Below are 23,461 nucleotides of genomic sequence, written 5' to 3' on the forward strand. Positions count from 1 at the left end.
ATTTCCTACATCATATGGTGAGTCTGTATTTAATAATTAGTGAGTTTTAAAAAATGTTTTTCTTAAGTTTCTTGAAATTACTTTTCTTTTAAAGCAAGGAAACTTTAACTTGTAGAGAGAAACATCGTTCTCAATTTTAGATTGCACACTGGCTAAAAGTAAAAAAACAAACCTTTTAGAAGCTGAAAATCAATTTACTGGACCAAATCATATTGCCTCTCAAAAAATCAGTCTCCCTTATCTAGACTAGATGGTGCAGTTTTCGTTCTTCAGAGGGCTAAGTGGTATATTTTCTTAAAGTTACACTCGTAGGTAAACAGCACTGTACTCTCCCAAACTGGCTCACGTATGTGAGCTGTGACACACCAGCCTTGTTTTATTGGAGCGCAGCGATAGGGTGGTGCTACCTGCTGCGACCCACTCCTTGTTACAGATGCCACTCATGACTAATGTCTGGGTGGCTACTTGGAGAGCAGGCATTATTCAGACAAATGTTTCTTTTGCTGCTGGGGCAAGAAAAGAGAACACACCCTGCATGGGTACATGTGTCTTTGTTTCCAGAAGCCCCTAAAAAAAGAGAAGGAACAAACTCACATCCTTGAATTCAAGTGCCTCTGTTTCTCAGCCCTCCACCTAAACACGGCGGTGGCTGGTGTCACTGAGTGCTCAGCCTGATGCTCGGCCCTTTGCTTTCCAGCGAGAGATAACTCCATCATAACTGCAGCTCGTCTGTTATAAAGAAAACAAAACTTTTTTTTTTTTTTTTTAAATAAAAAGTCCCTCATCTCTTCCCTGTTCTCTTGTTTCCTCTAGTTGTAGGCACTGAGAGAGATAATACTCCTCTGGTCTGTTCGGTTAGCTTGCCTCGTTTTATAGATAAAAGAATTAGACATTCAGAGAGCCACATAACTAGCTCCAGATGAGGCCCAGCGGCAGTGAGAGCATGGGGCTTGGTTTCTAACCTAGGACTTACATAACCGGGCACATTTCCTCCTGACTCTCACCCCGGACTCTGAGCCAGGTGGCGATCTGTGAGAGCATTGGACCTTGCTGATGGGGGATGACCTGTGCCTCAAGCTTTGTGTCTGCTGCCACTTTGTGTAGTTGGAGAAAGCATATGTGGAGGAATTTTTAGTTCCTGAAGATTGTGAGGTCTAAACAGTGGAGATTTCTGTGTTCACAGCATTGTAATGGTGTGAAATCTGACCACTTGTCCTCTCCTGCCTGTTGCTTTGCCAGGCTTTCCCTGTTGGCTCCGAACTGGAAGGACAAGGCTTGGACACACGCTTTAGTTTCTTCCTGCCCTTTAGTTTCTTCCTGCCTTCCACTTTCTCTCTCCTCCCCATGTAACTCTTCGTGTGCCAGATTCACTGCGTAGGTTTTCACTAGGTCGGGAGAGACAAGTCCTCAAACTCTTTTTATTAGGGGCAGAGAGTAAATATTTTAGGCTTTTTGGGACATATTCGTATAGTGTCTGTTACAACTAATCAACTTTGCTATTATATGTGAAAGCAGCCATAGGCTATATGTAAATAAGAGTGTGATTGTGTTCTAATAAAACTTTATAGCCATTAGAATTTGGATTTCCTATAGTGTTCATGTGTTATGAAATACTCTTTTTGGATAACTTTTTTTTTAGTCATTTAAAAATGTGAAATCTACTTTAAGGTTTTGTCATAGACTGTACAAAACAGACCGTGGGCCACTGGCCGTAGTTGGTGGGCCCCTGGCTTAGAGGATACTGTGTGCATCAGTGGATGGAAAGAAAGAAACAGCAAGGAGACTTGCTTTCTAAATTGTGCTACTGGTTCTGTAGTGGGGGCTCTAGTTATTAACTGCAGGTTGGGAGGCAGAGAGTTCCAGTTCTCTGTCTCTCCAAACTGGCTTTTCAACTCAGCTTCTCCACAGTTCAGTGCCCTCATCTCTGTTTATCTTCTGGCTTTAAGCTCTGGAATCTGTGTGTGCAGTCGGAAAGGGTTACTTGAGCTTGTGGTTGTAGCTGAGGGTGGAGTGGCGTTTGTATAATATTATTTAATCCAATCTTTCTGACACATGCCCAGTCCCTGTGTTGGCCTTGGGAATAGGCCAGTCATTGCTTCATCGAATCATTGTTTCTCTGAGTCATCCTCTTCAAAGGTAAAATGGAAAAAATTTGTACATCTTAATGCCTTGCCGCTCTCTTGAAACCTAAAACAGTGATGCATTTATGACAATTTTCTAGTAGACGTAAATAAAGAATCTTAATATTCTTTTAGGAGTCTTCCTGATAGTTAACCCTCTCTAAACATATTTATTGTCAGTGTGTAGGGACCTCTGTCGAGTGTGGCACACCTATGTATTTAAAGAACAACACATTTGGGTTCCTGTTTTCTTTAGTCCAGGAACCTGACATCTGTCACACAAACTGAGGAGTGATTTTTCATTCCTTAAACTACTTGCCATGTTGTGCAGTAAATAAGCCCTAACTTCATGATGGATAAAGGAGTTAGGCGATATCAAGATTAATGTTGGCTTATATTTTCAGAGAAAACACACTTATGTGTTAACTGCTGCAGATTTCTCCACAGGGGATAGATGGTCCTAACATATTTCTTCACTAGGTTGGAAATTGTTCGGTTTAGGAGTCCAGGTTATTTAGTTCACACCACACAATATGGTCCATTCCCATTAGTCATTCCATCAGTGTTTTATGGCTACGCTTTGTTATTAAGTGTTGCCCAAGTGTTAATATTAAGTTAAAATTTAATATTCGACATTATCCCCTCTTACACACTTCACTGGTTTTGAGATTCTCAGATTGTGTCTGTTACCTTCTTTTTACCCCCTCAGTGAGTTAATATGCGTCAAGCACTTAGAACAGAGCCTGGCACGCAGTAAGTACAGTTTAGCATTATTATTATTAATTTGTTTCATAACTCAGATTCCAGTATTCTTTTCACTCATTTAAGTAACCAGTGGCATATGGTGGTTCCTAAAACAAACAATCAAGACTCAGTTTCTGCTTCTTGAACTTTTTTTTTAAGATGTCATGTATTTAATTTTAGAGAGGAGAAGGGAAGGGGGGAGACAGAGAAAGAGAGAGAGAGAGAGAGAGAGAGAGGGAGAGAAACATCATTGTGTGGCTGCCCTTTGCATGCCCCCTCCTGGGGACCTGGCCTGCAACTCAGGAGTGTGCCCTGGGCGGTATTGAACCAGCGAGCCTTTGGTTTGCAGGCTGGCGCTCAATGCCTTGAGCCACACCAGCCAGGGCTGTTGAACATTATTATAAAAGCTTCAGGAATAGCATCAGACCTTAATTTAAGATGGGATACTTGAAGCTTGTTTTACCTCTGAGACATTTAGAATTTCAGTGAACCTTGAAGATTATCTGAAGTTCAGCACCTTTACTTTAAAGTAGAGAAATGAATGCAGCAGCATGGTTAAATGACTTGCCTCATTTCACTAGTTAACGCTGTAAGAGCTAGACTGGAACCTCACTTCTATGTCACTAATGTTTCCACTATACGTACTATGGTTTCAAGAACAGTCGTCCTGAGGTTACACTTCCAGGGACTCCAGTTCACTTGGATGGGTTTCAGCATGTTAAACAAATACCCCTGATTGATGCTTATACACACCAAGATTCTAAAGCCATTACATTACGCACTGATGCACTGATGGTTGGAGAAATTCCATTGGCCATTTTGACCAAAAGCTAATTCATTTTAAAATAAGTCTCGTGTTCTTACTATAATCTATTTACCTTCAGCGAAATACCACCAACATGGTATTTGTCTAAAGAGTTTGTTTTCAGTGCAGAAGTGACTGATTTTCCAGAACTGCCTTTTATTTTCTAAAGAATGATATGGTTAGGTACAGAGATGACATTGAATCCTTTAGTCCTGAAGAGAAGAAGCCTTTGTGGGTCATTCACCGTGGGAATATACTCCGTGGAGGCCAGGAACGAATTCTGACTCCTGCTTCCCTGCCTCACGCTGCAGACCAGCATGCTCCGCGTCCTGTGTGAATCTTCTCTTCAGTATGTGGCCAAGTTCATTAGAGGGAACTTGCCTCCCTGGGTTATCAGTTCATTGAGGTATCTCTGCAATAATTCCTTTTCCAAATGCTCATTGCACACGCTTATTAGCCATGTGGAATAGTTAATTCAGCAAGCCGGTTTATCTTGTCAGGGTGCCCGTGGTCCTAGCCGCCAAATACGCAGGAGCAAATATGTTCAAGCTCAACTCTAATATCCCATATGTTGAGTGAGTATTAGGTTTCTGGGAAAAGCTACTCTTCATTTAAGAAACCATACTCTTCAATCAAGAATCCTGCCCCCCCTTTTTTTTTTAATAGCTACACAGCCAAACATCAAAGTAACTGAACTTCTATTCTTAGTTATTTTTACAACAATATTAGTACCTGTCTCTTCAAGGTTGTGGAAAATGCAGAGTTGGACACTTTACAGTTACTGTCTTCTCCTTAATTCTCTCTACACTTTTATTACGCTTTCAGTGGAACACTGTGTTTCCTTTCTCTTTTCTCAAGGGGGCGAGCTTGCATTTCCATCCCTAGACCAAGAGTCTGGATGAAAGCTTTTGCTTTGTGTGGCCCTTCGCAGCCTTCGCACTCAGCTGCCAGGGGAAAATATGGCAGCTTCCAGGCTGCTCGGTAGCTAACTTGACAAGCCACACGCTTGACAAGCTGTTCAAAACAGCTTACACACCCTACCCTCTTATTTAACAGTTTTCAGTTTGTTTTTTTTTAAAGTCCTTTTAAAAATGTCCCTGCTATCATTACGTGCATAGTTTTGTGGTATATGTGTCACCTAGGAAAAGGCAAATTGGCCTCTCTGGAGTTGCCAAATAAGACTCTCCCTAATTACTGTTTGGGGTCCAAAGCTAGAGCTAGCTCAACCACGGGGAAACTTACTCCTCAGCTTTTTCATACCAATTTTTTGGAGATACTCTTTCTTCATGTCTCTGAAATGGAGTTTCCAGAAAATTTCTGCACATACTCTTCTAGAGTAGATAGTTGCAAAACAGGAGTGTCTCATAGAAGAACACTAGACCATAAAGCCACAAGCAGAAGCACTATAACCTTAGTGTAAAAATATCTGTAGGTAATATATATAAGGGTGTACTTTAATATTCTGCCTATATATTTTTAAGCGACCTTGAGCTATTTAATTTCTCTAGTTAGCCTCTATTTTCTTCTTTGATAGTGGCTAGGTAATCTCTGAAGTTCCTTGCAGATCTTAAGTTTTAATCAGTGTATGATTCTAAAATGATTGGAATAAATTCATAAATGTTGGGATGTATGTTTTATGTATTGGACCAAACAGACAATCAGGAGGGACTTTTTGAAATCCTAATTTCTTTAACAGCCAAATTCTTAACTAATCACTTTGTAATGAACATTTTCCAAGGTGTTTTTTTTCCTGGAGTCTTAAAATAAATTATATTAATACTCTACTTTTTTCTTTCAAAAAACTGCTTAATTGTAGGTCATAGATTCATTTTGGAGGGGTGTATGTACCTTTTTCCCTCCTTTTGGGACAAAAGAACCAAATCTGATTCTTATCACTCTTTCCACCCATTTTTTTACACTACTCATTTCACTTTTGTTCATTTAAAAAAAAAATACAATGTATTTAAACAAAGCAAAAAAAAGTTCAGCCATTTTCCTTCCCCCAGCCCGGCCTGTGACAGCCACCGGTTGTTTGTATCTGTGTGTTGGATACATATGTACAACACAGAGACACACTTGCACAGTTTTTGTCTTTGTCTGACTTACTCCTCGTAGCATAATGCCCTTGTGATCCGTCCATGTTGTTGCAAATGGCAAGATCTCATTCTTTGTTGTGGCTGAGCAGTATTCCTGAGTGTGTGTGTATCTACGGTATATAGGGCGGGGCCAGAAGTAGTTTTCCAGTTGTGAATATGCAAAACAGAACTATTTTTGTATTATTGGATTATTTATTAAAACTGTGTTATTTTCCATAGGAACAACTGTAAACCTGCTTTTGCCCCACCCTGTGTATAGATACTCTACATGTCTCTCTGCATCGCATTGATGGACACTTTGGTTGTTGCCATATATTGGCTGTTGTAAATAACGCTGCAGTGAACATGGGGGGGCATATACCTTTTCGAGTTAGTGTTTTTGTTTTGCTTTCTTTGGATAAATACCCAGAAGTGGGATTGCCGGGTGATATGGTCGTTCTGTTTTTAATTTTTTTAAGGCAACTCCATACTGTTTCCCATAGTAGATACACCTGTTTACATTCCCACCAAGAGTGCACAAGGGTTTCCTTTTCTCCACATCCTCACCAGCACTTGTTATTTCTAGTCTTTTTGACAGTAGCCATTCTAACAGGTGTGAGGTAATACCTCATTGTGGTTTTGATTTGCATTTCCCTCATGATTAATGCTATAGAGCATCTTTTCATGTACCTATTGGCCATCTATATGTCTTCTTTGGAAAAATCTTTATTTACATCTTCTGCTTATTTTTTAAGCAGACTGTTTGGGGCTGTTTGTTGTTGTTACTGAGTTTTATGAGTTCTTCGTATGTGTTGGATATGAGCCCCTTGTCAGGGATATGCTTTGCAGTTATTTTCTCCTATTCGTACTCTTGATGGTTTTCCTTGTGTGGTGAAGAAGCTTTTAGTTTGATGTAGTCCCGCTTATTTATGTTTTGCTTTTGTTGCTTTGCATTTGGTGTCAGATGAAAAAATAGTCAAGGTCTATGTCGAGGAGCTACTGCCTCTGTTTTCTTCTAGGAGTTTTATGGTTTCAGGTCTTATGTTCAAGTCTTTAACCCATTTTGAGTTAGTTTTTGTATATGCTGTAAAATAGTGGTACAGTTTAATTCTTTTGTATGTGGCCATTTACTTTTGCCAACGCCATTTATTGCAGAGACCACCCTTTCCCCATTGCATGTTCTTGGCTCCTTTGTCATAAATTAATTGATCATGTATGCATGGGCTTATCTTTGGTCTCTGTATTCTGTTCCATTCATGTCTGTGTTTATTTTCATGCCAGTACCGCACTGTTTTAATTACTGTGTCTTTGTAAAGTAGTTTGAAATCAGGGAGTGTAATACCTCCGGCCGTGTTCTTTTTTCTCAGGATTGCTTTTTGGGGTATTTGAGGTCTTTTATCATTCCATACAAGTTTTAGGACTTGTTTGGTTCTATTTCTGTGAAATATGCCATTGGGATTTTGATGGAGATTACATTGAACCTCTGTGTTGCTTTGGGCAGTATGGACTTTTTAAACAACATTATTTTTTTTTCCCAATTCATGACCACAAAATAGCTTTCAATTTCTTTCATTAATATCTTACACTTTCCAATATGGAAGGCTTTCACTCCCTTGATTAAATTTATTCCTAAGTATTTTATTCTTTTTGATGAAGTTGTAAATGGGGTTGTTTTCTTAATTTCTCTTTCTAATGGTTTATTATTAGTGTGTATAAATGCAACAGATATTTGAGTATTGGTTTTATATCTTGTAACTGTTTAATTTGTTTATTCGAATATTTTTTGATGGCATCTTTAGTGTTTTCTATGTATAATATCATGTCATCTAGAAACAGTGACCGTTTTACTTCTTCCATTCTAATATAGATTTATTTTTTGCCTAATTGCTCTGGCTAGGACTTTCAATACCATGTTAAATAAAACTGGCAAGAGTAGGCATCTTTGCCTTTTTCTTGATTTTAGAGGAAAAACTTTGAGCTTTTCATCACTGAGTATGACGTTAGCTGTGGGTTCGTCATATATGGCCTTTATTATGTTGAGGTGCATTTCCTCTTTACCTACTTTGTGAATTCTCATCCTAAGTGGCTGAACTTTTGATCATCCTTATCTCATTATATTGACGGCCAGAGATAGAAATGAGGAGATAAAAAACATGGAGTCTAATAAACCAAGGTTTTAATCTCAGTTCTGCTGATTGATCTGCCATTCGGAACTGTTCGTTTAGAGGTTCAGTTTTCTCATCTGTAAATTCGGGATAATGATGTCTACTTCAAAGATTGCTTGTAGTAGCGTTGCTGTACTGTCTGGCACATAACATGCATTTTATACACAATAGGTGTGATTCTGATCTTATTTTAAATTAACTCAGAATTATCAGACCCCCTCTTAAGGGTCTATGGATGACTGTCTTTCGGTAGGTGATGGTTAAAACAGTCTGGGAAGAAATTAACCATTTGTAGCAGGTCACACTGGTACTCAGGGAAGTTACCATATCCCTTTCTCTTTATTCTGAGGGTGCCTCAGCTGCAGGCCTCGAGATTGGACCAGGGCCTGGACCCGTCTAGAAGAGGGTGCAAGAGAGGCAGCACCAGCCCTCCGTATAATGAGTAACTTCCATTTTGCGGGCATCAGGGCATTCGTCCTAACAGGCTCGGGAGAGTTTTCTCTTAATCCTCCCTGTGAGGCCAGGGACTGTGGGAGCTACAGACCGACTTGTCGGCAGGGGAGAGAGCACACATACATCCATGCATGAGCTCCTTACTTTAAACACCGTAACAAAGATTCCAAAATAAAGTAGGCTGTTAGAATGGATTCCCTTCCTGTGGAAGTTACTGTTGTGCATTTCCAGAAGTAAACTGAGCCTTTACTTTCCAGACGTATACTGGTTTGTGTGTCGAACATTGTAATACAAACTGGGGATGCCATGAAAGGCAAAATGACTGAGCTATATCCCTAGAGAAGGTCTTTCTGTCGAGAGAGACAAAGTACTGAGCCGGGAGTTGACACCTGTGTCATGGGACCTTCTGAGCAATTACCTATTGTGTAGGCCTATCTGTACCGGTGTTCTTTTTACTGTTTACTTTTGGTGGCATCGCACCATCAGGCCTTGGTGGATTACCAAATGTTTCACTCAAGGGATTCTTCCCTGTTGATGGCATTGCTGGCCTTAAAAGAGGAAGTTGATCTTTTTATTCCAGTTCCAGAAAGTGATGCATGTGTCATGATTGTGTTGCCATGGAGCAGCTCCCAGCCCGCTCACAATCACACACACAACACAATGGGCTGTGTTCCTTCCTAGGAGTTATTAGATCTCCCTAATGGGATGGTCTGAGGGAGGAAAATAGAGCTCTGGCCTCCTCCCTCCTAGCGCTGACACCTGGTGCCCTGTCTGCTTCACATCAGGCTCCGTGGATTGTTTTTCCCCTTGTCTGAGACTGTTCTTTCCTCCTTGACTCAGGAAAAGGACTTAAATCCTGGCTTTCCTGGCATGGAACTTTAATGCAATTGCTGTTGCAGCTAAACGTATTAAAACGAGCACCTGAAGCTGTGAGAAGAAATACTGTTTAAAGATGGGCATATAATATAAGGTGCACAGTGCTCTTGGGGCTGCTTTTTAAGTCAAAAGACTGTGTCTTGTAGACTTTGAGAAACAGTTTGCCCCTGGCACACCCCTCTCCAGCCGCCAGGCTTCTGTGAAGCCAGTGAGGTGCCTAGGAGATGCTGGTCCGTGGTGAGTTCAGATGATTGGCATCTACTGCTTAGTGTCACAAGTACACTGCCATCTGTACCTGCTCACTGTCCCTGGAAGAGAGGAAGGGGTGCAAGCTCATTAGTGCTTAATAATGCCCTGTTTTCTTATCTCTGTTTTGTTCCTGATAGGGGCAGTGTCTGTACTGTCCCGTGTCTGTTCCTTGGCATGGCTCTCTGGAAGGGAGTGGGGTTAAACAGAAAGCAAAGTAATGCATGCCCTTTTAAGAATATGATCTCTGAATCACCCTTATGTTCTTTAAAGCTTAGACTTACTCTGTGTGTTATCCAATACCAGCCATTTATTAGTGGATAAACATGCAGTTTCCTTGAGGATGTGAAAAGTTGCCTTGATTCTTCCTCCTTAAAGCTCTAGTTAGTGGAAGCTTGGAGCAGGAAGGAGGGATGTACCAAAAAGAAAAGGGAAGTTGGCGGGGTTGGGGAAGCAGCAGGTAACTAAAAATAAATCTCTGCACAGCATCTGCAAGTCACCAAGTTGTGAAAGCGTAAAATTCGACACCTGTGATAGACTGAAGTTGTCTGATTCTTCCAGCAGTTGCCCATTTAACTTTTGGCAACTTAACTGCCCAGTATAGAGTGGGGAAGATGGGAATATTCGTAAAATGAGATTTTAATAAAAGTTGCCTCTTCTTCCTGTGAAAAGGGTTTTATCAAATAAGTAATTTAGTGCAATGCAGGGAGATAGTTATACAAATCTATGTATAAGTTACAAAGTGAAAATTGTCAAATATTTTTAAAAGCAAAGCTCTTGCTTTTTTAAATAGACACAACTACTCAGGAAGTTTCAACAGCCACTGCTAGGTGTAGGCACTGCTAGACCATTGTTGATGCAAAAGAGAGGACTTTCAGTATCGGCATTTATTTTCATAAAACAAATGGCCCTTTAGGAAGTTCTTTTTTATAAACAAACAGTAATTAAAACATTTGACAAATGCATGCCATTATTTTTATAATTTAACAAGTCAAGCTTGTAAAAGAAACATATTATTTCCCCTCGCCCAAAGCAAATAAACTTTGATGACCACAAGGAGTAGCTGAGCTGAGAGAGACCTCCGCTTTGATAGGGAAATAGAATGTGTACGAAGTCTTCTGCCATCTGTTCAACTTCCATTCCTGTGGCCTGTGAGTCTCCATATTAGCTGCCCCAGGAGGAGGACCACCTTCTATTGAGATTAGAGCATTTCCTCTTCATGGAACCTTGGAACACATGAATTTTGGGGAATGGCAGAGTTTTCAGGTAGTTGAAGGTAAAACCTTAAGTGCTGGAGCTTTGACTTGGAAATCTGTGCTGTGGAATATTTCTAACATATCTGTGCACTTGGCTGGCTTATTAAGCACTGAACAAAATGTTCCTTCCACTGGGTGTGTGAGAAGTATCGTGGTGGCTGTCACTGACTGTTATTTAATGAGGATGAGCATCAGTGGACACCGATCCTATTACTAATCACAGGAACTTGCGTTAAAGAATCCCTCAGGTTGGTTTACCTGTTGGCCATTTGCCCCAGCCTCTCAAAAATGGAATGGGACATACTCAGCCCTCTGGTCTCTTAGCAAATGCCTTTCAGCTAAATTCATTTGCACAGAGATTGTGGGAAAAGTCATTTCTTAAAGAATTTTATTCATTCCCCCATCAGAAAAGTATCTTCACTTTCATTCCTGCTACAGTTACTCTTAACTCAGCAGCCTCATTCAAAACATTATGAAATTGTTGGGTCCTCGCTTCACATAATGACTACGGGCATTGGCTTTCATCCCTGCAGTCTCTTAAGTGCAAGAGTCTTCATCCCAGATCCAGTTGCCGCCTTCTCCCCCCTCCCCCCACATGTTTTCCTGTTGTGTTTAACTTACCTCTTTAAACTCTGATTTAAAGGGTGTGTGCCCTCATCTCCTCTCACCCGAGTTCATTGGTGTCCTTTCCAATAATCTCTTCCTACCTAACAACCCAGCAGTTCTCAAACTTTTTGGTGTCCATATCCCTTTATACTTTTAAAGTTTTAGGAATTCCAGAGAACTTTTGTGTATGTGGATCATACCTACAAATATATACCGCCACTAGAAATGAAAGCTGAGACATTTAAAAAACATTAACTACCTATACAAACAACAATAAACCCATTGCTTGTTACTATAAAGAGCATTTTTAATGAACAATTACTTTTTCATAACAAAATTAGAAGACTGGCATTATTTTAGTCTAATTTCTGTTTTAATAGAAAACAGATCCTTATAGCTTTATGGAATCAACCTGTTGTAGTTTGTTTTGGCTGAAGTATGTGAATAAAATTCAGCCTAATACAGGTATATGTTTGGAAAGGGAAGAATATTTTAATACTTTCCTCAGATAATTGTGATGTTTTGATACTAGATCAGAATCCACAAATGGTAGACTCTTAAACGTTATTTGCAATGTGGAATCTGAATCATATCATCGAACCACCATATACTCTGGTACACTGAAGTCCCTGCGTCTATCTGGTACTTTGAATGGGTCTTTCATCCACCCATGATTTTTTACCATCATGTGTCAATCATTTAGGAAATATTGATGTATTGAGTAACCCAACTCTTACAAGTGTTGAATTTTTTAAGTTCTACAATATCAGAAAATCTCGTTTGTTAATATCACCACCAATCCAGTTAGAAATGTCTTTATTGTATTGGCAAGTTCACAGTGGCAAATAGAAGTTTTCCAAAATTCTCATTTTCACTTGAAAGTCTAAATTTTACCATCAGTGAGAAATACTGCCAGTTGTTTATCTTAAAAGACAGGTTCACTTTGTCTGTTTTTAAGAAAATACCCAACTTCTGAATAAACACCATTTGCTTGTCACTCCTCCTTTCAAGTTAAAATGTTCCATGAAAAAGTGGCTGGCACGGGTTACAACCTAAAACACTTGCTCAAGTGATTTTCCTCAAGGTGTCTATCAAACCTTGTATGCAGAAGTATTTTATCAGTACTTCCCACTTGTCACACAGAATATTAAAAAGATGTCTACCTAAAGGTTGAAATGTAAGGAAGTTAATCTTTACAGTTTCATCAAGGACATTCTACGTGAAGAGGTTTTTGTTTCCAACTGTGAGTGTACGGCAGTGAAGAATATGCCTACTAGTTCCCTTTGCTAACATTTGATTCACGCTAAGGCCCAAGAGTGCAGAAGTCAAAACAGCACAAAGAGCAAATAACATCTTAGCATTATTGTCAAAATAGTTGTGACCCCACAGATGCCCTGAGAAGGTCTCTGGGACCCCACGCTTCTGCAGACCATACCTTGAGAATGACTGCTTTATCTCTGGTTACGGATTCTTGCTGAAAGTGAATGAAATAGCTCTTCAGTTTTTAAACTTGGTGGTGTGGCGTACATGGACTTTACATTCTGGCTCCCGAGGCTGCGTGTACACCCCACCAGCTACGCTTTTCCAGTCTACAGTCCAGCTGCCACCCACACCAGACTCCTTGTTTCCATTCAGATCCACTGCTGCACTAGCTCATTGGTCCTCTGCCTGAAATGCATCCCTGGAGCCTACCTGGGCACTCTTTCGTTCTTCAAGAGCCTTTGCAGGTGTTCTGCTCCGCCCTGTGCTGCATCCTTCACTCACTCAGCCTCCTGTGTGCTCTTCTCCTCCCCCACACCGGAGCACAGAGCGTGGCTCCATGACGTGAACCATGTGTCCTGTGCACAGGAGACTCCGCTGCCTTTGCCTTGTTTTCATGCACGGGGACCTGCCACACTATCTCAGACGTGGTGGGCACTTACAATGTTGGATGCATGGCGAGTATCTTGAAAGCAAAAGGAACACAGGAAGAACATCAAGCAGACTGATTTTCTGGTTAGCTGACAGTTTTCTGTGATACTTCAGTAGGCTTCGCATGAGATTATATTTACTTAATCCATTCACTAATTTATCTCCTTAAGGACACTGACAGCTTTAAGTAATTCCCTTTCTTTTTAAACTCTTACTTCTTATTTTCATAGCAAATATATTTGAAGCTTTTAAGTTTTGTTAACTCAGATTAAAAAAAAAACTTAGTATGGCAGGAGTTGTAACTAAAAGTCAGGTGGAGAAGAGGAAACTCTTCATTGTAACACAGTAATCTGAGCACTTGGGATTGAACCAAGAAGAATGGTTCATCTCTCTGTGCACAGTTTAGATAAGTGCCTTTGTAGGCACAGAACAGACTAAGCTTTGCTTTAGGTTTATTAGTGTGAGAATTGGAGGAATAGAACCATTAGAATTCAGACCCAGAAAGTCTGCTTGTACAAAACGAAGATTAGAACAGTAAGTGATATTAAATGACACTGTGCTCTTTTGAAGACCACTAGTGCTTATTCTTACAGCATCCTCATCGGGGAGGTGGAAGAGGGGTATTAGTACTAGTCTTGTAGAGGACAAGTTGGAGGGAAAACTGCATCCTGCTCAGTGCTGGAAGATCGGGGTGTGGGTGGCCCCGATAAAACTCTATAATCTGATCTGTTACTTAAAGTATCTCCTTAGGTTGCCTGATTGTTAGATGTACTGTCCTTAGTATAGCTCACCATGAGTTAATGCTGTACAATCATCTGATCCACCCTCCTCCCCCCCCCCCCCCCCCCCCCCCCCCCCCGCACACACATACACACAAGTGAATAAATTATCAGGATGCTTCCATGAGGCCCTGGCTGGGTAGCTCACTTAGGCAGAAGGTTGTCCTGATACATCAAGGTTGCAGGCTCGATCCCTGGTCTGGACACATGGAAGAATCAAACAATGAATGCATAAAGAAATAGAACAACAAATTGATGTTTCTCTCAGATAAAAAAAAAATTAAAAAGAATGCTTCCATGAAACATGGTCTCTAGTAATTTAGCATTTTGTGTAGAATACATATATTTTTAAAGTTTCACTGGGAAGGGTTTTCTTTTTTCAAAGTTTCTATTTAGAACATTTACATTAATTCCAGAAAGAGACATTTGCATATTTAGAAAAGCAATAGGATATTGGTCTTTTTAAAAATAACTATGAACAAATAAAATGTAACTCTAAAAACCAATGTATTTAGCTAGACAGACCGTCAGGGTGGAATGACCTTACAGAACCAACACGAACTATAATTTATATTTCAAAAAAGCATTCAGGGTAGGCAGAGAAGTTTTCCACTTGTTGGTTAATTTTTGCTGTCCCTGTTATTGGTAAGGTCTGACTCCTGAAGTCATTTGTTTGTAGTGAGCAAGCAGAGTAGGTGGATGCCCTTTTCCTCTAGTCCGTATCTCTGTCTAAAAACAACCATGGGTTATTTAAAGTTATGAATAAAGGAGCTTCTGAATCTAGATGGCTTGCACTAGTTAGATCTCCTCCCGAGATTTATTGCCTTCCCTGAAAGATTCTTTTCAGGCCGAGATGGCTGCCTGTGCATTCACACAGGAGCCACTTGTTGAATGCTAAGGCCAAGAACCTGTAGGAAATCCAAAGAAATAGGAAATGTCTTGCTCCAAGAGTCTTGTACAACAGATACCCAGATAACTGGTGATCAGTGGATGCTCTACATGTCATTGGAGTGCTCAGGGCAGGATCGAGGACGTGGAGGCAGCCAGGGGTAGAGTGTAGACTGAACACAATGATCTGACTTGTGCAGACTGCAGTAGAGCAGTCTCAGGAGCAGAGGTGAGGGAAAAGATCATGAAGAGGCTGTCAGGGAGCTCGCTGTCTCTCCCAGAGATTTATGTGTGAGAGCCAGATAAGTGCTCTTTATCCCAGTGGGTCGTACTGGGTTTTCAGCCTTCTGGGTGGGGATAGTTCAGGACGCTAGAAGTTCGGTTCAAATTAGGCACTTGGGGATTGGCCAGGAAAAAATCTATAAATATATCTGTCTTATATTACTTCTTTCCCTTTGCCTCAGATGAAGAGGCTTTTTTCTTCTTTTTCCCAAGGCTGACTCTTCGGTCTGCTTTCCCAGTCCTATGTTGACCTTTATAAAGTACTCCCCCATAAAACAGTTTGGCACTCAGATGCTCAGTAGCTCCTGTAGTCTTCGCTTCTGTGAACGCTCCCTACCTTCTCCATTTACAGAGAAAAGAAAACTTAACTTTTCTCTCTTTCTGCCTCATCATCGTCCCGATAGGAAATATCGTCAGAGGCAACATAGTGGTTTGGCTTTGAAGCAAACGTGTTTTATTCTTTCAGCTTGAACTTAAGTGAGAATGTCAGTGACTTCATTTTATCTTCATTTTAAGCTGATTTAAAGATCTCTTTTTTAAGTAAGGCAGACATGTAATGGTGATAATAAAAAAATAGAATAACCACACTTGCAGGACTTAATGTCATAGGCTCTATACAAAATACTTTACATGTACTAACTCATTTATTCCTCATAACAACATTGTTTCTTTTACTATTTGCCTCTAATGTTTCTGTCCCCATCTTACAGGCGAGAAACGAAGGAACAGAAAGGTTATGTAACTTGCCCAAGGCAAACTGGATCCAAAGTCCCTCCTCTTAACCACTGGGCTAGTAAATAGAGTCCTTATGCAGTCGGTCATCCCTGCACGTGACATGCCTTGTAGGGGACATCTCCCTGGTGTGTGTTCAAGTAAAGGGGTATTTCTCCCTCCCCCCTCCCTTGTCTTCCACATATGTTTTTGGTAACAACTCTTTCAAAACAAATTCTCACATTTAACCTGAGGTAAACACAGTTGTGTTGTACTTCTTAAAATTTTTTTAGAACATCAGATTGAATAAAATGATTGAATTTGAATTTAGTAATTCTTGAGTGAAGTGATCAAATACAAGTTCCAAATAGTGGTCTCTAAATGAACAAAACCAGCCCTGGCTAGTGTGACTTAGTGGATTGAGCGCTGGCCTGTGAACCAAAGGGTTGCTGGTTCAATTCCCAGGCAGGGCATATGCCTGGGTTGTGGGCCAGGTCCCCAGTAGGGGGATTGTGAGAGGCAACTACGAATTGATGTTTCTCTTCCTCTCTTTCTCCCTCTCTTCTCCTCTCTCTCAAAATAAATGAATAAAATCTTTAAAAAGTAAATGAACAAAGCCAGATTTAACTTTTTGGGAATGCATGAATGCCAACATTGAACTGGAGGTAGTGTTTAAAGAAGTGGGGTTTTTTTGTTTGTTTGTTTTTTGTTTTGAAGGATTTTTCTCTGTTCCTTTGCCTAGTCTGTTGGATAATCGATAAAGAGTAAGTTGTCCTCTGCATTTCTTGGAAGGCATGACTGTACGGTGGTGTGTGTTTGCCTAGAGGATGAGAGAAATTGTCCATGGGAAACTGAGTCATTTTTTGGCTTGTCTGACTGATTGTGCTAGAGCTATTCTTTTTGCCATGAAGTCAAAAATAACAAGAATAAGTGAAGTAATTTCCTAAAGTAATACATTTTTATTTTATATGGGATTTCCCTTAGGACAGGGTTATTTTGAACATGAGTTTTCATGTCTAGCCAGGACCTCTAGCCTTTATATTTAGAAACTCTTTTTAGGCTACTTGCCTTTTGTGTACGTTAACCCTGACAAAAATTTTCTCTCGTCGTTTGGTGACTGTATCTGGTCATGATTATGATTGTGGTTATAAATGAGTATATAATCAGCTAGTCATCTAAAACACCTTGGGGTGTTTGGAGCACTCTGCGAGAGAAACCGGAGAAGGCCTGTTGTCGTCTCCTTAGAGGCCACCCAGTGCACAGGACTGAGGGACAACACAGTGTTAACATGTCACTATACGCAGAACCTGTTAAAAAACTGAAACCTCAGGTAATGAAATGTTGACAAAGAAGTTGAGTGTGTTTTAATGACAAACTTTCTATCTATACTTTCTCAAATTAAGAACCACTTGTCATTTGTATTGAAAAAATAACATCCCTTTCTGTTCTTTGAAATTTGTATAAAATATAAGAATACTGATGATATGAGTAATGAATTCTAAGTTTTCTTTTCTTAAATTTTAACTTACATTTTCTCCATGATAGCTTTATTTTATTTTATTTTTTAAGTGTGGGAAATTCTCAAGTGGCAAAATAAGACGTGTAGCGGCAAGATTTTACAAAACTGAAGGTAGTGCAAACTGGTTTCATGAGTTGTGTGGCCTTGCACAGCTGACGTAAACTCTGTGCCTTTTCCTCATTTGCAGACAGCAATGTTCACCTTACAGCTTTTCATGGGGAGGAAATGAAATTGTACATGTGGGGGCACCTTACAAACAGGAAGAACTCAGCAAATGTTGTTTTTGATAAACTTGCCCCAGAAGGCCTTTCCTAGACATTAAACTATCCTGTCACTACTTTTTCTACTGAAACTATGATTCTGCTGTCTCCCTTTCTTCTCTCCTTCCTCCTTCTATTTCACCAAGCTGTTGGTAATTTTAGTAAAGTTTATTAACATTTGTGGGCTTGTTCCATGAGATCTATTTCCCGTAAGAAGCACAAGTTTGGAAAGAGACCTTTCAAAGCTTTGTGGTTTTTTTCCTTTATATTCTTCCATCTTAATTTATTTTTTTTGACCATTGTTAGCTCCCAGCTAAATTTTCTTACGGTTTCTTCTTGCAAAGGCAATGAAGGGTTAAAGTGGTGGAGTTAATTGCTGCTGTCTACTGCTGATTTGACAAGAGGTGCTGGTTGCTCACCCCTCAGGTCTTCCTCTTCTCCTTCAACTCTTTTAACCTCCTTGGGACCTCCGAATCTGCGAGTCAGCGCAGTGCCAGGACCAGTAGTGCTTGAACACCTGCGCCAAAATTAAAAAGGAAACCCTGGATGGAAACAGTGCCTTTGCAGTCATTGTAAATAACTTTCTTCTTTCTCCTCTCAAGGACTCAAACATCATATTTGATGCATTTTTTTTTTCCCGCACGCATTCAGTTACTCTAAGCAGGCTGGAGTTGCTCAAGTGGAAGCTAGTGTTTCACCTATATTCTAGTCAATTTGGCCACCAACCTCCAACAAATGTGTAATAACTCAGGATGACTCCCAGTTCTTCAATTAGTGAAATCATAGATCAAGGAAGATTGTCAACTGTGGTAGACCTTTCCTTCTCATTTCACGTGAAAAGTGGAGATGGCAGATAAAATTATGCAAGAATTATACTGCGTGTTTCTATACCAGATTTTAAGCAAATTCTCAGTTCCTTTTTTTTTTTTTTCCCTTCTGAATCTACCTGCATCCTATGAGCGATATGGCAGGTGATAAAGATTTCTTAGTCACCCTCTGACAGTATCAGATGAAGAAGGAATTTCAGGTATGATCCAGTGGCCATACCCTCTCATTTTTTCAGTTTGGGAACCCTAGCTCCAGAGAGTCAAAGTAATTATCCCAGGTTACTAAGGGAGATAGTGGCACACCCAGGAATGGGAAGAATCCCTGATTTTCACCCTACTACCTGGTGTTCCCTGCAGAGACTAAATTAATCATTAATGAGTCACTTAACCATTGCCCAGTCACACGCTGCTGTTTTGTTTCCTGGCCTTGGGTGTTCTGTTGGAGTCTTCAGCATACCCACTAGGTGGTGTCCTAACTCAGAAACTTTGCTCTGGGACTTTGGGCAGGGCCCGGGAACAAAAGGAGCCAAACAGAGGCGACCTGTAAGAATGTTAAATAATTTGGGTAAGGTGTTAGATCTTGTAATCAGATAAACCAAGAAAAAATTTAATTCATGAACAGAAATGCTATAGTTAAATTATAATGCATACATATTTGTGTACTTTATTTTCTGGAATTTTAAGAACATAGATTAGGCTTATGGTATGAATAGACTAAAAGCACTGTTTGCCTCTGTTTAGAATTTGGGACCCCTCGTTGTGGATGGAGAGTGGATGGAGGACACAGAGAGAAGGGAGATGCAATTAATCTCATAAATAACTGCTATTGCAAGGGGTTGTAAATAACATATATTATATATGTTTTATTTATCTACCTATCTATATATATATATATATTTGCGACAAGTTCCCAAAATTAAGGGAAGGAGGAAACAGTCTCAAAACGAAAATTTGTGACTCTCAGCTCTAGTTTGGATTTAAAATGATTGGTTGTGGTGTTTCAAAATTTTAACAGAATAACTGTTCAGTGGTTCCAGATGTTTTTGATAAAAACTTGGAATTGTCACATCAGCAGCAAAAGCACAGGACTACAGAGTCTGTCTTCTGTCGGGGAGTGGTGAGCAGATCCAGAGGGGAAAGAAAAACAGACTTTTTTCCCCACCCAGAGCGTTTTGTTCTCCAAGAAGGAACAGAATACGTAAGGACAATTCTAAATCATTTAAGTATGTTTATGTGTCCAGAAAAAGCGAGAAGCCTACATTTGCAGCCTGTAGCACAAAGCCAGCAGACAGTCAGAAATGAAATAGGTTAATCTATATGTCTCAAAAACAGTAATCTAGGCCATTTTGGATCATTATATTATTATGAAACAGGTTCCTCTCTAATTACATAAACTTCTTGAGGACAGAGACCTTTATTTTGTCTGCCCTCACTGCAAGGCACAAAATAGCTGTTAAAATCAATATAGATTATGTACATTTAAGTCAATAGTTAGAGGAGGTTGGTCATAGAAAGGCTTTATTGTGATTAAAGCATCTGATCCCTAGAGAGATGCCTGGGAACCTTGGAAGTAGGAAACATTTGAATCTAATTAAGACAGAAGGGAGCGGCAGTGAGGAATAAACCATATGAGGACAGAGGGGAGGCAGCTTTGTGCCCATGTGGGGAGGAGGGAGCGGTCTGAATTTATAGCTTGGTGAAAGTTCCTACAGAAGAGATAATAAATTATTACTTGTTCTGTACACTACAGCCTGCAGGATCTCTTGATTTGTGCCTTAGACCACATAGTTTCAAAGTATTTGTAAATTGCTGACCAGGTTCCCACCCTTTTGGTAAGCCTGAGCCAGAATTTTATTTACAACTCTTTAACGTTTCTCTAGTCCTCTTGCTTCTGCTGGTTTCCATCGTCACTGTAATGAAAAGCACCCCCGTTTCACTTTATATGTTGGTAACATCACAGACCGAGGCTCACTGGGGCCACGAGGGAAGGGGAGGCTGTCCTCGCCTGTGAAACAGTGAGGGGTGGGGAATCAAAGGCCCTGGGTGGGTGGGAGCTGTAACTGGTGTTAACAGCCTGAGGAGGAAAATGCTTGCATCAGAGCAGACTGGCTGCGTTTCTCTCCTTTGAGCTAGCTAGCAGCTTGAATGCCTGGCCTGAGGGAGGAAACAGTGACTCATCAGACCCTCTACTCCCCTTGCATATGCAGTTCCTGAAAAACCTTCTCTCCGACTCTGCTTGCGGTGTCAACGTAAATTCAGGTATCCTATCTCTTTCCTTCCTTTCTGTGGTGGTCCTTGAGCCCCTCATTCACACTCTCCAGGTCTAGCCAGGACTCCTGGTTGCTTGAGGAAAATCAGCAGCCTAATGCTCCTAGGAGAAAATCTTACTTATTTTTTCTTTCTCTAGTCTTCCCCCTTTGCTTCCCTCTGTTCCTCTTTCTCACCCAAATAATTTTCAGCCCAAGTGAGAGAATGTCTGAAATGAGAGAATGAATTCTGGAATAGGCCTGGCACCTGAGAATGTTCCAGAGGGTAGGGGCTCCACGTAGTAGAAAACAAGCAAGTGAAGGAACAGGCACATCCAGAGCTCAGTTCCTGTGAATGGAAGCTTTGAAGGGGGCGGGGTCCCAGCCAGGTGACTTTCTTAGTCACAGAAAGTGTTGACACGTACCCATTCATTTTACTCCTTCCCCCTTTAATTTTGTTTAAAGCCCCCTTCCATTCATTACTCCCTCCCTCCCCGCCCCCCCCCCCCCCCCCCCCCCGCCAAAAAAAAAGCTGAACTCCTGATGATTTTTAAACCTTGTCAGGCACCTTTGTAGACATTCTGGATCCTGAAGAGACACAATCCTGAAATACTTGGCTAACATTTTTCTCCTGTTAAATCATTGGTTTGCGTTTGGCAAGGAGACACAGTGTGTGCCTTGAGTAGTTTCGATTTTCTGTACTTGGTGGCGTAGATAATGTGTTGTATGTGCCTGTGGTGTTTAGGGTGACATCCCCCTCCTTTTATTACCATGCTGCCCTGACATCAAAGCACTCCTTGCATCTGGGGACGCCTGACAGAACCTTTTTCATAGGGAGCAGTTGGAGGAGGAGGAGGAGGAGGAGGAGGAGGAAGTGGGTTGGAAAAGGAAGCCTTGTTTTTCTCCTTTTCCTTCGTGGGTGAATCATGTTCCCACCACTGCAATTAGGTTTTCAAAGCTCCAAGGCTGTTGCTGCAGAGCCGAAAGGGCGAGTCCTGACGTTCTTGAGAGTCAGGGGGAAGGGGGCTGGGGTTGGGCAGGGCCAGCGCCCTAGGAGGGAGGGAGGGAGTAGAGCAGGAGGAGGGGCCTTTTTTCCTCCTTTTCCTCTGCTGTCATTACATATTTTCAACTTAAATCAGAACCAAGCCCGACTGCCTGGTGAGCAAGACAGACTGGAAAGGCTCTTTACTTCAGACAAAATCTCTAAGCTGCTGCTGCCTCTTTTTTTTCCCCCCCTGTAAATAAAAAATTGATTTTTTTTGTCTTTTTGTTAATGCAAGAGCAGACTTTAATGGGACTTTTTAAAAATGTTATTCCTTTGAAATAGAGTTGCCTTCCCTTTTTTCCTCTCTTCCTGACGAGGTCCACACTGGAGTTTTATTCCTGCTTTGGTTTTTCCCACCATGTGCATCGGCCGTTATGCTCCGCCAGTTCATTCTTTATTTTTCTACTGGAGTTACCGCCAGTGATGGAAGTGGCATGTGCTTCTCTTTCCGTCAAGATCTGCATAAAAGTATAGCATCAAGAGGCATTTACTGTTTATATCATGAATTATAAATTAATCATCCCAGTGCTCTGAAGTTTTCAGAAAATTCTCGCTCAATTCAAGGAGGTAGATCCTGCCTGGTTTCTTTTTAATTCATTTTTGGACGCTTTGAGGGTTTTATAGAGACAGGAGTCTGGAAGGCACAGGTCTCCTCCGGCTCGCCGTGAGAAACTTGGAACTCTGGACTAGCACGAGTGTGCTGGCCCCCCGAGTTCCCAGTGGGGACCTCTCCTGTGTTTTGTTTCCTCTCGCCTGCATTGGATCAAAATGTATGAACGGCACAAGAGGCGGTATAGCCTCTGTGACATCTCCAAGGTGGACAGGACTGTGGACGTGGTGCTGCTGAAGGTAAGGGGCTGCACTCGACACGTTCCCGAGCTCTCTGGCTCCTTTCTCCTTTTTCTCTTGAATCCCATAGCTGGGTCCCTGGCCACCTGCGCTGAGAGAAGGGCTGAGAAGTAGATGTGAGCATTGCGGGACGGGGTGGGATTGGTGACTTCTTAAAGGAATATCTGAACAAAAACAATAGGGGCTTAAGCGTCGGCACTGAGCCGCTTACTGTTTAAATGTCATTTTACATTCTTTAAAATGCATTGTGATGCTCAGGAGAACCTCATACGCTTGGAAATCTCACAGGGAGAGATTCATCTTGAGAGTTGCTCTGTCTGTCCCTCTGTCCCCGGCATCCCAGCCCACTCACCTCCCACCCCAGCCCCCCTCTGTCTGGGTGTGTTTCTCTGACAGTCTCTCTCTTGCTGCCTCTGTCTCTTAGTCTCTCTGTCTTTTGTCTGAGCCTTTTCTGTTGTTTCTTCACTCACAGCTCTTTAAGGGAAAGATAGACAACATTTATTTCCTTTGGAGGTTTCTCCAATCAATCTACGTATTAAAGTGGCAAAGTGGTCCTTTCGGAGTGGTCTGGCCCTGGCCTGGACTCTGTTGATAGCTGTGTTTGTTTTCCCAGTGTTAGGTGTCTAGGCAGGATGAGGGCGGAGAGGCGGGCAGCTAATTGCTCAAGGAGGCATCCTTGAGCCTAAAATTAGTAAGAACTCCAGTCATAGGATGGGAGTCTAGGGAATATTGGATGACTTAGGAGTGTTTTCTGGAAGTTTAGCAGTTTTCTGGCAAAAGCAGGGGAAACTGGAAGCC

The 23,461-nt window shown here is 41.2% G+C and overlaps 1 protein-coding gene across 13 annotated transcripts in view; it reads left to right on the forward strand.

Annotated features, from left to right (window-relative positions):
- Positions 1-23,461, forward strand: part of AKAP13 (A-kinase anchoring protein 13) — a 230,064-nt gene that overhangs the window by 123,915 nt on the left and 82,688 nt on the right. Inside the window, exon 1 of one of the 13 annotated variants that reach the window (XM_045196393.3) lies at positions 21,874-22,663. The exons of the other annotated variants lie outside the window; for them this stretch is intronic. Within the exon in view, the coding sequence (XP_045052328.2) occupies positions 22,583-22,663 (81 nt within the window). The 5' untranslated portion in view covers positions 21,874-22,582. Of the gene's footprint in view, positions 1-21,873; positions 22,664-23,461 lie in introns of those variants that run through there. 13 annotated transcript variants of the gene reach the window in all.

The sequence above is a fragment of the Desmodus rotundus genome, chromosome 10 (assembly GCF_022682495.2).
Source record: "Desmodus rotundus isolate HL8 chromosome 10, HLdesRot8A.1, whole genome shotgun sequence".
Taxonomy (NCBI): domain Eukaryota; kingdom Metazoa; phylum Chordata; class Mammalia; order Chiroptera; family Phyllostomidae; genus Desmodus; species Desmodus rotundus.